This window comes from Oncorhynchus gorbuscha, linkage group LG08 (genome assembly GCF_021184085.1).
Source record: "Oncorhynchus gorbuscha isolate QuinsamMale2020 ecotype Even-year linkage group LG08, OgorEven_v1.0, whole genome shotgun sequence".
NCBI classification, from domain to species: domain Eukaryota; kingdom Metazoa; phylum Chordata; class Actinopteri; order Salmoniformes; family Salmonidae; genus Oncorhynchus; species Oncorhynchus gorbuscha.
The window spans coordinates 77,144,342-77,161,375 of NC_060180.1; the positions used below are offsets into that span (position 1 = coordinate 77,144,342).

Consider the following 17,034-nt stretch of genomic DNA (forward strand, 5'->3'; position numbering starts at 1 on the left):
GATGCTGGCCCCATGTTGACTCTACAAGGTGTTGAAAGCGTTCCACAGGGATGCTGGCCCCATGTTGACTCCACAAGGTGTTGAAAGGGTTCCACAGGGATGCTGGCCCATGTGGATTCTACAAGGTGTTGAAAGCGTTCCACAGGGATGCTGGCCCATGTTGATTCTACAAGGTGTTGAAAGGGTTCCACAGGGATGCTGGCCCCATGTTGACTCTACAAGGTGTTGAAAGCGTTCCACAGGGATGCTGGCCCATGTTGACTCCACAAGGTGTTGAAAGGGTTCCACAGGGATGCTGGCCCATGTGGATTCTACAAGGTGTTGAAAGCGTTCCACAGGGATGCTGGCCCATGTTGACTCCAATGCTTCCCGAAGGTGTATCAGGATGGTTGGATGTCTTTTAGGTGGTGGACCATTCTTGATACACACAGCAAACTGTTGAGCGTGAAAAACCCAGCAGCGTTGCAGTTCTTAACACATACATATCTCAATTGTCTGAAGGTTAAAAATCCTTCTTTAACCCGTCTCCTCCCCTTCATCTACACCGATTTGAAGTGGATTTAACAAGTGACATCAATAAGGGGATTAACAGCTTTCACCTGGATTCACCTGGTCAGTCTATGTCATGGAAAGAGCAGGTGTTCTTAATGATTTGTCCACTCAGTGTATAGACATGTTCAACTTCTGCACAATATTAGGCGTCCTTATTCCGCGGTCTTAAACATGTCTGTCCATCGCCAGAGGATCCGAGGGCGGCTGTGTTACCAGAGTAAACCAGACTCCTTCAACCAGCTGTGGACCGTGGAGGAACAGGTACTGACGAGACATTCTTCATTTTTTACAAATAATAAATAAATACATTTCGACTCATTTAAAACTCCTAGTTGTCTCAGACCAGAGTGTACAACAATAACATAGAGATCTGAGATCTCCTCTCTTTAAAGTGTCTTTTTTTTGTTATTAGTGAGCTTCCTAAATGAGTTGTTCCTCAATGAGTTGTTCCTAAATTATCTGTTCCTAAATGAGCTGTTCCTAAATGAGTTGTTCCTAAATGAGTTGTCCCTAAATGAGTTGTTCCTAAATGAGTTGTTCCTAAATGAGTTGTTCCTAAATGAGTTGTTCCTAAATGAGTTGTCCCTAAATGAGTTGTTCCTCAATGAGTTGTCCCTAAATGAGTTGTTCCTCAATGAGTTGTTCCTCAATGAGTTGTTCCTCAAAGACTTGTTCCTCAATGAGTTGTTCCTAAATTAGTTGTTCCTCAACGAGTTGTTCCTCAACGAGTTGTTCCTCAACGAGTTGTTCCTAAACGAGTTGTTCCTAAATGAGTTGTTCCTCAATGAGCTGTTCCTCAATGAGCTGTTCCTCAATGAGCTGTTCCTCAATGAGCTGTTCCTCAATGAGCTGTTCCTAAATGAGTTGTCCCTAAATGAGTTGTTCCTAAATGAGCTGTTCCTCAATGAGCTGTTCCTCAATGAGCTGTTCCTCAATGAGCTGTTCCTCAATGAGCTGTTCCTCAATGAGCTGTTCCTAAATGAGCTGTTCCTAAATGAGCTGTTCCTAAATGAGTTGTCCCTAAATGAGTTGTCCCTAAATGAGTTGTTCCTAAATGAGTTGTTCCTCAATGAGTTGTTCCTAAAGGAGCTGTTCCTGTGTAGAAACAGTTGGAGCATCTGCTGCTGAAGTTCTCTCCTGAGGAGGTGGAGTCTAAACGCTGGCAGAAGATAGCTGACGCCCTGGGCAACAGGACCGCTAAACAGGTGTCACACACACACACACCTACACACACACACGCGCGCACCTACACACACACACGCGCGCACCTACACACACACACACACGCGCGCACCTACACACACACACACACGCGCGCACCTACACACACACGCGCGCACCTACACACACACACGCGCGCACCTACACACACACACGCGCGCACCTACACACACACACGCGCGCACCTACACACACACACGCGCGCACCTACACACACACACCTACACACACACACCTACACCCACACACACACACACCTACACACACACACGCGCACCTACACACACACACCTACACACAAACACACACGTGCACCTACACACACATACCTACACACACACACACCTACACACACACACTTACACACCTACACACACACGCACAACAATACATTATCTTTTGAGCTAAAAGTTTGTTCTCTGTGTGTGCAGGTGGCCAGCCGCGTTCAGAAGTACTTCATCAAACTGACTAAAGCAGGAATCCCTGTTCCTGGGAGGACCCCTAACATGTGCATCTACAGTAAGAAGGTATCTACATATCCCCTCCCTCAGTGGTTCTCAAACCTCTCTTCAGACATTTCATCATGTTTTGTAGTCTAGTTCACCTCTGGGTGAGTTCAAAGCCATAGAGCATCTGGGGGGGGGTGATAGGTGGGAACGAGGAGAGGAGAGGACCCAGGGTAGCTAAGGGAGGTGATAGGTGGGAACGAGTAGAGTAGAATAGAGGACCCAGGGTAGCTGAGGGAGGTGATAGGTGGGAACGAGGAGAGTAGAGGACCCAGGGTAGGTAAGGGAGGTGATAGGTGGGAACGAGGAGAGTAGAATAGAGGACCCAGGGTAGCTGAGGGAGGTGATAGGTGGGAACGAGGAGAGTAGAATAGAGGACCCTGTGTAGCTAAGGGAGGTGATAGGTGGGAACGAGTAGAGTAGAATAGAGGACCCAGGGTAGCTGAGGGAGGTGATAGGTGGGAACGAGGAGAGTAGAATAGAGGACCCAGGGTAGCTAAGGGAGGGGGGGCAGTAGAATAGAGGACCCAGGGTAGCTAAGGGAGGTGAAGGTACATAGAGTAGAATAGAGGACCCAGGGTAGGTAAGGGAGGTGATAGGTGGGAACGAGGAGAGTAGAATAGAGGACCCAGTGTAGCTAAGGGAGGTGATAGGTGGGAACGAGTAGAGTAGAATAGAGGACCCAGGGTAGCTGAGGGAGGTGATAGGTGGGAACGAGGAGAGTAGAATAGAGGACCCTGTGTAGCTAAGGGAGGTGATAGGTGGGAACGAGGAGAGTAGAATAGAGGACCCAAGCTAAGGGAGGTGAAGGTGGGAGCAGTAGAATAGAGGACCCTGTGTAGCTAAGGGAGGTGATAGGTGGGAACGAGGAGAGTAGAATAGAGGACCCAGGGTAGCTAAGGGAGGTGATAGGTGGGAACGAATAGAGTAGAATAGAGGACCCAGGGTAGCTGAGGGAGGTGATAGGTGGGAAGAGGAGAGTAGAATAGAGGACCCTGTGTAGCTAAGGGAGGGGGAAGTCCCCGAGGAGAGTAGAATAGAGGATCCAGGGTAGCTAAGGGAGGTGATAGGTCGAGGAGTAGAATAGAGGACCCAGGGTAGCTAAGGGAGGTGATAGGTGGGAACGAGGAGAGTAGAATAGAGGACCCAGGGTAGCTGAGGGAGGTGATAGGTGGGAACGAGGAGAGTAGAATAGAGGACCCTGTGTAGCTAAGGGAGGGGGAAGTCCCCGAGGAGAGTAGAATAGAGGATCCAGGGTAGCTAAGGGAGGTGATAGGTGGGAACGAGGAGAGTAGAATAGAGGACCCAGGGTAGCTAAGGGAGGTGATAGGTGGGAACGAGGAGAGTAGAATAGAGGACCCAGGGTAGCTGAGGGAGGTGATAGGTGGGAACGAGGAGAGTAGAATAGAGGACCCAGGGTAGCTAAGGGAGGGGGGCGAGGGAGAGTAGAATAGAGGACCCAGGGTAGCTAAGGGAGGTGATAGGTGGGAACGAGGAGAGTAGAGGACCCAGGGTAGCTAAGGGAGGGGGGCCGAGGAGAGTAGAATAGAGGACCCAGGGTAGCTAAGGGAGGTGATAGGTGGGAACGAGGAGAGTAGAATAGAGGACCCAGGGTAGCTAAGGGAGGGGGGCGAGGAGAGTAGAGTAGAAGACCCAGGGTAGGTAAGGGAGGTGATAGGTGGGAACGAGGAGAGTAGAGGACCCAGGGTAGCTAAGGGAGGTGATAGGTGGGAACGAGGAGAGTAGAGGACCCAGGGTAGCTAAGGGAGGTGATAGGTAGAGTAGAATAGAGGACCCAGGGTGGGAGGTGATAGGTGGGAACGAGGAGAGTAGAATAGAGGACCCTGTGTAGCTAAGGGAGGGGGAAGTCCCCGAGGAGAGTAGAATAGAGGATCCAGGGTAGCTAAGGGAGGTGATAGGTGGGAACGAGGAGAGTAGAATAGAGGACCCAGGGTAGCTAAGGGAGGTGATAGGTGGGAACGAGGAGAGTAGAATAGAGGACCCAGGGTAGCTAAGGGAGGGGGGAGGGGGTAGAATAGAGGACCCAGGGTAGCTAAGGGAGGTGATAGGTGGGAACGAGGAGAGTAGAGGACCCAGGGTAGCTAAGGGAGGTGATAGGTGGGAACGAGGAGAGTAGAGGACCCAGGGTAGCTAAGGGAGGTGATAGGTGGGAACGAGGAGAGTAGAATAGAGGACCCAGGGTAGCTAAGGGAGGGGGGGGGCGAGGAGAGTAGAATAGAGGACCCAGGGTAGCTAAGGGAGGTGATAGGTGGGAACGAGGAGAGTAGAATAGAGGACCCAGGGTAGCTAAGGGATGGGGGGGCCGAGGAGAGTAGAATAGAGGACCCAGGGTAGCTAAGGGAGGTGATGGGTGGGAACGAGGAGAGTAGAGGACCCAGGGTAGCTAAGGGAGGGGGGCCGAGGAGAGTAGAATAGAGGACCCAGGGTAGCTAAGGGAGGTGATAGGTGGGAACGAGGAGAGTAGAATAGAGGACCCAGGGTAGCTAAGGGAGGGGGGGGGCCCGAGGAGAGTAGAAGACCCAGGGTAGCTAAGGGAGGTGATAGGTGGGAACGAGGAGAGTAGAGGACCCAGGGTAGCTAAGGGTGATTATACAGACACAATACGATGCAGGATTTCAAGATACACGTCTTGTCTCAAACATTTGTCCATAGCAGAAACATTCAGGATATGAAAACTCACAAAAAAATTACAGATGTCGGCGAGTCTATAGCTCAGCCTCTCAATAGGGTTTCTACTGCAGCTAAAACTACGGCCTAAATGCTAAACAGCATAACTAGGGATTTACCCCTTTTCCAGCTGTATCCACAGCCTAACGTTCCCCTTTACTGGGACTAAAGAGAGTCTACCAGGACAGGCCAAATCAACTGACCGTACGTACAGAACACCCCAAATTGCAATGGAGGACCATGTCAAATGGTGCTCAACCCTAAGCTGAGGAGAAAAGGACCTTCGCTCCTGAAACGCGCCCGCACTTATTAACCAATTAAGCACTTTGTTAATCAGATGACTTAACACTATGGAAAACAGGATTTCAGTTCATTTACATTCATTAGTTTTAATAATGACCATATTTAGTCATGTCCAAGACAGTTACATGGACTAGATCTACTACTCGGGGAGAGGGAAAACATAGGTGAACTACACGCTCATTATGTAACTCACCACACCTGGCGTAAACACGGAGCAACCAACTCGCTAGCAAACTATTAAGGTCAGGGACATCTATACTGGGACATGGCCATACATACAGTCAAAGCATCGTCGATAATAACTTCCTGAAATACATTTTAAACATGGCGATGAGGCCAGTCTAAGTCTGACTCATCACAGAGAGGTTTGAAGACCCCCGTGACATCAGTTTTACCCATCTGGCTGCCGGGAATTTGGTGTCAGAGGTCAGGGTTCACAGCAAGTATGTTTAGTTCAATTACTAAGTCAAACAGGAACGAGGTGCAAGGTGCTGTTGATGATGTTGTTGTTGTTGTTGTTGATGATGCTGTTGTTGTTGTTGATGATGTTGTTGTTGTTGATGATGCTGTTGTTGTTGATGATGCTGTTGTTGTTGATGATGCTGTTGTTGTTGTTGATGATGCTGTTGTTGTTGATGATGCTGTTGTTGTTGTTGTTGTTGATGATGCTGTTGTTTTTGATGATGCTGTTGTTGTTGATGATGTTGTTGTTGTTGATGCTGTTGTTGTTGATGATGCTGTTGATGATGTTGTTGTTGTTGATGCTGTTGTTGTTGATGATGCTGTTGTTGTTGTTGATGTTGATGATGCTGTTGATGATGTTGTTGTTGATGATGTTGTTGATGATGCTGTTGATGTTGTTGTTGATGATGATGATGATGCTGTTGTTGTTGTTGTTGTTGTTTATGATGATGCTGTTGTTGTTGATGATGATGATGCAGTTGTTGTTGTTGCTGTTGTTGTTGTTGTTGATGCTGTTGTTGTTGTTGATGATGCTGTTGTTGATGATGCTGTTGTTGTTGATGATGATGCTGTTGTTGTTGATGATGATGATGATGATGATGCTGTTGTTGATGATGATGATGATGATGCTGTTGTTGTTGATGATGCTGATGTTGTTGTTGATGATGCTGTTGATGTTGATGATGCTGTTGTTGATGTTGTTGTTGATGTTGTTGTTGATGATGATGATGATGCTGTTGATGATGCTGATGCTGTTGTTGATGATGATGATGGTGTTGCTGATGATGCTGTTTACAGTGTGTGCAAATGAGGTGAGATAAGGGAGGTAAAGGCAATAAATAGGCCATAGTGACCAAGTAATTACAATTTAGCAGTTAAACACTGGAGTGATAGATGTGCAGAAGATGAATGTGCAAGTAGAGATACTGGGGTGCAAAGGAGCAAGATAAATAAATACAATATGGGGATGAGGTAGATAGATGAGGCTGTTTACAGATGGGCTATGTACAGGTGCAGTGATCTGTGAGCTGCTCTGACAGCTGGTGCTTAAAGCTAGTGATGGAGATATGAGTCTCCAACTTCAGTGATTTTTGCAGTTCGTTCCAGTCATTGGCAGCAGAGAACTGGAAGGAAAGCCAGCCAAAGGAGGTGTTGGCTTTGGGGATGACCAGTGAAATATACCTGCTGGAGCGCGTGCTACGGGTGGGTGTTGCTATGGTGACCAGTGAAATATACCTGCTGGAGCGCGTGCTACGGGTGGGTGTTGCAATGGTGACCAGTGAAATATACCTGCTGGAGCGCGTGCTACGGGTGGGTGTTGCAATGGTGACCAGTGAAATATACCTGCTGGAGCGCGTGCTACGGTTGGGTGTTGCTATGGTGACCAGTGAAATATACCTGCTGGAGCGCGTGCTACGGGTGGGTGTTGCTATGGTGACCAGTAAAATATACCTGCTGGAGCGCGTGCTACGGGTGGGTGTTGCAATGGTGACCAGTGAAATATACCTGCTGGAGAGCGTGCTACGGGTGGGTGTTGCTATGGTGACCAGTGAAATATACCTGCTGGAGCGCTGCTACGGGTGGGTGTTGCTATGGTGACCAGTGAAATATACCTGCTGGAGCACGTGCTACGGGTGGGTGTTGCTATGGTGACCAGTGAGAAGGAGGCTTTGTTGCGAAATAGGAAGCCGATTCTAGATTTAATTTTGGATTGGAGATGCTTAATATGAGTCTGGAAGGAGAGTTTACAGTCTAACCAGACACCTAGGTATTTGTAGTTGTCCACATATTCTAGGTCAGAACCGTCCAGAGTAGTGATGCTGGACGGGCGGGCAGGTGCGGACAGTGATCGGTTGAAGAGCATGCATTTAGTTTTACTAGCATTTAAGAGCAGTTGGATTCCACGGAAGGAGAGTTGTATGACACTGAAGCTCGTCTGGAGGTTGTTAAACACAGTGTCCAAAGAAGGGCCAGAAGTATACAGAATGGTGTCGTCTGCGTAGAGGTGGATAAGAGAATCACCAGCAGCAAGAGCGACATCATTGATGTATACAGAAAAGAGAGTCGGCCCGAGAATTGAACCCTGTGGCACCCCCATAGAGACTGCCAGAGGTCCGGACAGCAGACCCTCCGATTTGACACACTGAGCTCTATCTGAGAAGTATTTGGTGAACCAGGCGAGGCAGTCATTAGAGAAACCAAGGCTCTTGAGTCTGCTGATAAGAATGCGGTGATTGACAGAGTCGAAAGCCTTGGCCTGGTCGATGAATACAGCTGCACAGTAATGTCTCTTATCGATGGCGGTTATCATATAGTTTAGGACCTTGAGCGTGACTGAGGTGCTCGTGACCGGCTCTGAAACCAGATTGCATAGTGGAGAAGGTACGGTGGGATTCGAAATGGTCGGTGATCTGTTTGTTAACTTGGCTTTCGAAGACCTTAGAAAGGCAGGGTAGGATAGATATAGGTCTGTAGCAGTTTGGGTCTAGAGTGTCTCCCCCTTTGAAGAGGGGGATGACCGAGGCAACTTTCCAATCTTTGGGAATCTCAGACGATACGAAAGCGAGGTTGAACAGGCTAGTAAATAGGTAATGATGTTGTTGATAATGTTGTTTATTCCTGTAGGTGTCCAATAAGAGGCAGCACCACCTGAACAGGCACCTGTACCGACCGTCTACCTTCCTGACATCATATGAGCCTCCCGTCTTTATGGAAGAAGAGGATGAGAGAGCGGCCTACTACAGCTCCCTGCAGGACCCCGACGACACGGTACGCTGACCACCTGACCACACGGTACCACACACTGACCTACAGCTCCCTGCAGGACCCCGACGACACGGTACGACACGCTGACCTACAGCTCCCTGCAGGACCCCGACGACACGGTACGACACGGTACCACACGCTGACCTACAGCTCCCTGCAGGACCCCGACGACACGGTACGACACGGTACCACACACTGACCTACAGCTCCCTGCAGGACCCCGACGACACGGTACGACACGCTGACCTACAGCTCCCTGCAGGACCCCGACGACACGGTATGACACGCTGACCACCTGACCACACACTGACCTACAGCTCCCTGCAGGACCCCGACGACACGGTACGACACGCTGACCACCTGACCACACACTGACCTACAGCTCCCTGCAGGACCCTGACGAAACGGTACGACACGCTGACCACCTGACCACACGGTACCACACACTGACCTACAGCTCCCTGCAGGACCCAGATGACACGATACGACACGGTACCACACACTGACCTACAGCTCCCTGCAGGACCCCGACGACACGGTACGACACGCTGACCACACACTGACCTACAGCTCCCTGCAGGACCCAGACGACACGGTACGACACGCTGACCACCTGACCACACGGTACCACACACTGACCTACAGCTCCCTGCAGGACCCCGACGACACGGTACGACACGCTGACCACCTGACCACACGGTACCACACACTGACCACACGGTACCACACACTGACCTACAGCTCCCTGCAGGACCCCGATGGAGACGACACGGTACGACACGCTGACCACCTGACCACACGGTACCACACACTGACCACACGGTACCACACACTGACCACACGGTACCACACACTGACAACACGGTACCACACACTGACCACACGGTACCACACGGTACCACACACTGACCACACGGTACCACACACTGACCACACGGTACCACACACTGACCACACGGTACCACACGGTACCACACACTGACCACACGGTACCACACACTGACCACACGGTACCACACGGTACCACACACTGACCACACGGTACCACACACTGACCACACGGTACCACACACTGACCACACGGTACCACACGGTACCACACACGGTACCACACGGTACCACACACTGACCACACGGTACCACACACTGACCACACGGTACCACACACTGACCACACGGTACCACACACTGACCACACGGTACCACACTGACCACACTACGTATCTACTCCGCAGTCTCTCTCCCTCTCATATGTCACTCTTTCTCTCGCTCCTTCCCTCCCTCTCTCTCCCTCTCATCTCTCTCTCCCTCCCTCATCTGTCTCTCTCGCTCCCTCCCTCCCCTCTCTCTCCCTCTCATCTCGCTCCCTCCCTCCTTCCCTCCCTCCCTCGCTCCCTCGCTCCCTCCCTCCCTCTTGTCTCTCTCGCTCCCTCCCTCATCTGTCTCTCTCTCTCTTTCTCGCTCCCTCCCTCCCCCTCAAGATGCTAGATCTGACATTTCCCTCCCCCTCTCTCTCTCTGATGTGTGCAACCTTTAAGAAACGAATAGTAGTCGCTGTTCCCTGTGGAGAGACACACACACAGACATGTGCTGTCAAAGTGCGTCAGCAGCAAAGCTCAGATGTACACCCTGTCATTCAGTGAAACATGTACACCCTGTCATTCAGTGAAACATGTACACCCTGTCATTCAGTGAAACATGTACACCCTGTCATTCAGTGAAACATGTACACCCTGTCATTCAGTGAAACATGTACACCCTGTCATTCAGTGAAACATGTACACCCTGTCATTCAGTGAAACAAGCAGAGTTAACACCAGAACAGTTCATCATTTTGACTGCTCATGAATTTCATTGTTTTATTACTCATATTTCAAAGTAATGCCCACCTTGTCCTAAATCAGTCTATATAACACACTGTCTGAATCAGTCTATATAACACACTGTCTGAATCAGTCTATATAACACACTGTCTATATAACACACTGTCTGAATCAGTCTATAAAACCCACTGTCTAAATCAGTTTATATAACACATTGTCTAAATCAGTCTATATAACACACTGTCTGAATCAGTCTATATAACACACTGTCTGAATCAGTCTATATAACACACTGTCTAAATCAGTCTATATAACACACTGTCTATATGACACACTGTCTGAATCAGTCTATATAACACACTGTCTGAATCAGTCTATATAACACACTGTCTGAATCAGTCTATATAACACACTGTCTATATGACACACTGTCTGAATCAGTCTATATAACACACTGTCTGAATCAGTCTATATAACACACTGTCTGAATCAGTCTATATAACACACTGTCTGAATCAGTCTATATAACACACTGTCTAAATCAGTCTATATAACACACTGTCTAAATCAGTCTATATAACACACTGTCTGAATCAGTCTATATAACACACTGTCTAAATCAGTCTATATAACACACTGTCTGAATGAGTCTATATAACCCACTGTCTAAATCAGTCTATATAACACACTGTCTGAATGAGTCTATATAACACACTGTCTAAATCAGTCTATATAACCCACTGTCTAAATCAGTCTATATAACCCACTGTCTAAATCAGTCTATATAACCCACTGTCTGAATCAGTCTATATAACACACTGTCTATATGACACACCGTCTAAATCAGTCTATATAACACACTGTCTGAATCAGTCTATATAACACACTGTCTGAATCAGTCTATATAACACACTGTCTGAATCAGTCTATATAACACACTGTCTAAATCAGTCTATATAACACACTGTCTGAATCAGTCTATATAACACACTGTCTGAATGAGTCTATATAACCCACTGTCTAAATCAGTCTATATAACACACTGTCTAAATCAGTCTATATGACACACTGTCTAAATCAGTCTATATAACACACTGTCTATATAACACACTGTCTATATAACACACTGTCTATATGACACACCATCTAAATCAGTCTATATAACACACTGTCTAAATCAGTCTATATAACACACTGTCTAAATCAGTCTATATAACACACTGTCTATATAACACACTGTCTAAATCAGTCTATATAACACACTGTCTAAATCAGTCTATATAACACACTGTCTAAATCAGTCTATATAACACACTGTCTAAATCAGTCTATATAACACACTGTCTGAATCAGTCTATATAACACACTGTCTGAATCAGTCTATATAACACACTGTCTGAATCAGTCTATATAACACACTGTCTGAATGAGTCTATATAACACACTGTCTAAATCAGTCTATATAACACACTGTCTAAATCAGTCTATATGACACACTGTCTAAATCAGTCTATATAACACACTGTCTAAATCAGTCTATATGACACACTGTCTAAATCAGTCTATATAACACACTGTCTGAATCAGTCTATATAACACACTGTCTGAATCAGTCTATATAACACACTGTCTGAATCAGTCTATATAACACACTGTCTGAATCAGTCTATATAACACACTGTCTGAATCAGTCTATATAACACACTGTCTAAATCAGTCTATATAACACACTGTCTATATAACACACTGTCTATATAACACACTTTCTGAATCAGTCTATATAACACACTGTCTAAATCAGTCTATATAACACACTGTCTGAATCAGTCTATATAACACACTGTCTGAATCAGTCTATATAACACACTGTCTGAATGAGTCTATATAACACACTGTCTAAATCAGTCTATATAACACATTGTCTGAATCAGTCTATATAACACACTGTCTGAATGAGTCTATATAACACACTGTCTATATAACACACTGTCTATATAACACACTGTCTGAATCAGTCTATATAACACACTGTCTAAATCAGTCTATATAACACACTGTCTGAATCAGTCTATATAACACACTGTCTGAATCAGTCTATATAACACACTGTCTAAATCAGTCTATATAACACACTGTCTAAATCAGTCTATATAACACACTGTCTAAATCAGTCTATATAACACACTGTCTAAATCAGTCTATATAACACACTGTCTGAATCAGTCTATATAACACACTGTCTAAATCAGTCTATATAACACACTGTCTATATAACACACTGTCTATATAACACACTGTCTGAATCAGTCTATATAACACACTGTCTGAATCAGTCTATATAACACACTGTCTGAATGAGTCTATATAACACACTGTCTAAATCAGTCTATATAACACACTGTCTGAATCAGTCTATATAACACACTGTCTGAATGAGTCTATATAACACACTGTCTATATAACACACTGTCTATATAACACACTGTCTGAATCAGTCTATATAACACACTGTCTAAATCAGTCTATATAACACACTGTCTGAATCAGTCTATATAACACACTGTCTAAATCAGTCTATATAACACACTGTCTAAATCAGTCTATATAACACACTGTCTAAATCAGTCTATATAACACACTGTCTAAATCAGTCTATATAACACACTGTCTAAATCAGTCTATATAACACACTGTCTGAATCAGTCTATATAACACACTGTCTGAATCAGTCTATATAACACACTGTCTGAATCAGTCTATATAACACACTGTCTGAATCAGTCTATATAACACACTGTCTAAATCAGTCTATATAACACACTGTCTGAATCAGTCTATATAACACACTGTCTGAATCAGTCTATATAACACACTGTCTGAATCAGTCTATATAACACACTGTCTAAATCAGTCTATATAACACACTGTCTAAATCAGTCTATATAACACACTGTCTGAATCAGTCTATATAACACACTGTCTGAATCAGTCTATATAACACACTGTCTGAATCAGTCTATATAACACACTGTCTGAATGAGTCTATATAACCCACTGTCTGAATGAGTCTATATAACCCACTGTCTAAATCAGTCTATATAACACTGTCTAAATCAGTCTATATAACACACTGTCTGAATCAGTCTATATAACACACTGTCTAAATCAGTCTATATAACACACTGTCTATATAACACACTGTCTATATAGCACACTGTCTATATGACACACCATCTAAATCAGTCTATATAACACACTGTCTAAATCAGTCTATATAACACACTGTCTGAATCAGTCTATATAACACACTGTCTAAATCAGTCTATATAACACACTGTCTAAATCAGTCTATATAACACACTGTCTAAATCAGTCTATATAACACACTGTCTAAATCAGTCTATATAACACACTGTCTAAATCAGTCTATATAACACACTGTCTGAATCAGTCTATATAACACACTGTCTGAATCAGTCTATATAACACACTGTCTGAATCAGTCTATATAACACACTGTCTGAATCAGTCTATATAACACACTGTCTGAATCAGTCTATATAACACACTGTCTAAATCAGTCTATATAACACACTGTCTGAATCAGTCTATATAACACACTGTCTGAATCAGTCTATATAACACACTGTCTGAATGAGTCTATATAACACACTGTCTGAATGAGTCTATATAACCCACTGTCTAAATCAGTCTATATAACACTGTCTAAATCAGTCTATATAACACACTGTCTGAATCAGTCTATATAACACACTGTCTAAATCAGTCTATATAACACACTGTCTATATAACACACTGTCTATATAACACACTGTCTATATGACACACCATCTAAATCAGTCTATATAACACACTGTCTAAATCAGTCTATATAACACACTGTCTAAATCAGTCTATATAACCCACTGTCTAAATCAGTCTATATGACCCACTGTCTGAATCAGTCTATATAACACACTGTCTGAATCAGTCTATATAACACACTGTCTGAATCAGTCTATATAACACACTGTCTGAATCAGTCTATATAACACACTGTCTGAATCAGTCTATATAACACACTGTCTAAATCAGTCTATATAACACACTGTCTAAATCAGTCTATATGACACACTGTCTAAATCAGTCTATATAACACACTGTCTGAATCAGTCTATATAACACACTGTCTGAATAAGTCTATATAACACACTGTCTGAATCAGTCTATATAACACACTGTCTGAATCAGTCTATATAACACACTGTCTGAATCAGTCTATATAACACACTGTCTGAATCAGTCTATATAACACACTGTCTAAATCAGTCTATATAACACACTGTCTATATAACACACTGTCTATATAACACACTGTCTAAATCAGTCTATATAACACACTGTCTGAATCAGTCTATATAACACACTGTCTGAATCAGTCTATATAACACACTGTCTGAATCAGTCTATATAACACACTGTCTGAATTAGTCTATATGACACACTGTCTAAATCAGTCTATATAACACACTGTCTGAATCAGTCTATATAACACACTGTCTGAATCAGTCTATATAACACACTGTCTGAATCAGTCTATATAACACACTGTCTGAATCAGTCTATATAACACACTGTCTGAATCAGTCTATATAACACACTGTCTGAATCAGTCTATATAACACACTGTCTAAATCAGTCTATATAACACACTGTCTATATAACACACTTTCTGAATCAGTCTATATAACACACTGTCTAAATCAGTCTATATAACACACTGTCTATATAACACACTGTCTGAATCAGTCTATATAACACACTGTCTGAATCAGTCTATATAACACACTGTCTGAATGAGTCTATATAACACACTGTCTATATAACACACTGTCTATATAACACACTGTCTGAATCAGTCTATATAACACACTGTCTGAATCAGTCTATATAACACACTGTCTGAATCAGTCTATATAACACACTGTCTGAATCAGTCTATATAACACACTGTCTAAATCAGTCTATATAACACACTGTCTAAATCAGTCTATATAACACACTGTCTAAATCAGTCTATATAACACACTGTCTAAATCAGTCTATATAACACACTGTCTGAATCAGTCTATATAACACACTGTCTAAATCAGTCTATATAACACACTGTCTATATAACACACTGTCTATATAACACACTGTCTGAATCAGTCTATATAACACACTGTCTAAATCAGTCTATATAACACACTGTCTATATAACACACTGTCTGAATCAGTCTATATAACACACTGTCTGAATCAGTCTATATAACACACTGTCTGAATCAGTCTATATAACACACTGTCTAAATCAGTCTATATAACACACTGTCTGAATCAGTCTATATAACACACTGTCTGAATGAGTCTATATAACACACTGTCTATATAACACACTGTCTATATAACACACTGTCTGAATCAGTCTATATAACACACTGTCTAAATCAGTCTATATAACACACTGTCTGAATCAGTCTATATAACACACTGTCTAAATCAGTCTATATAACACACTGTCTAAATCAGTCTATATAACACACTGTCTAAATCAGTCTATATAACACACTGTCTGAATCAGTCTATATAACACACTGTCTGAATCAGTCTATATAACACACTGTCTGAATCAGTCTATATAACACACTGTCTGAATCAGTCTATATAACACAGTCTAAATCAGTCTATATAATACACTGTCTGAATCAGTCTATATAACACACTGTCTAAATCAGTCTATATAACACACTGTCTAAATCAGTCTATATAACACACTGTCTAAATCAGTCTATATAACACACTGTCTAAATCAGTCTATATAACACACTGTCTGAATCAGTCTATATAACACACTGTCTGAATCAGTCTATATAACACACTGTCTGAATGAGTCTATATAACCCACTGTCTAAATCAGTCTATATAACACTGTCTAAATCAGTCTATATAACACACTGTCTGAATCAGTCTATATAACACACTGTCTAAATCAGTCTATATAACACACTGTCTATATAACACACTGTCTATATAACACACTGTCTATATAACACACTGTCTATATAACACACTGTCTATATGACACACCATCTAAATCAGTCTATATAACACACTGTCTAAATCAGTCTATATAACACACTGTCTAAATCAGTCTATATAACCCACTGTCTAAATCAGTCTATATAACACACTGTCTATATAACACACTGTCTATATAACACACTGTCTATATGACACACCATCTAAATCAGTCTATATAACACACTGTCTAAATCAGTCTATATAACACACTGTCTGAATCAGTCTATATAACACACTGTCTGAATCAGTCTATATAACACACTGTCTGAATCAGTCTATATAACACACTGTCTAAATCAGTCTATATAACACACTGTCTAAATCAGTCTATATGACACACTGTCTAAATCAGTCTATATAACACACTGTCTGAATCAGTCTATATAACACACTGTCTGAATCAGTCTATATAACACACTGTCTGAATCAGTCTATATAACACACTGTCTGAATCAGTCTATATAACACTGTCTGAATCAGTCTATATAACACACTGTCTGAATCAGTCTATATAACACACTGTCTGAATCAGTCTATATAACACTGTCTGAATCAGTCTATATAACACACTGTCTGAATCAGTCTATATA

At 43.4% G+C, this 17,034-nt stretch overlaps 1 protein-coding gene across 1 annotated transcript in view; it reads left to right on the forward strand.

Annotated features, from left to right (window-relative positions):
• Positions 1–723: 723 nt before the first annotated feature.
• The window catches only part of LOC124040703 (ZZ-type zinc finger-containing protein 3-like), a 29,123-nt gene continuing 12,812 nt past the window's right edge, over positions 724–17,034 (forward strand). The window contains exons 1-5 of the mRNA XM_046357778.1: positions 724–813; positions 1,656–1,757; positions 2,205–2,300; positions 2,473–2,487; positions 8,370–8,501. Of these exons, the coding sequence (XP_046213734.1) occupies positions 724–813; positions 1,656–1,757; positions 2,205–2,300; positions 2,473–2,487; positions 8,370–8,501 (435 nt within the window). The remainder of the gene's footprint in view (positions 814–1,655; positions 1,758–2,204; positions 2,301–2,472; positions 2,488–8,369; positions 8,502–17,034) is intronic.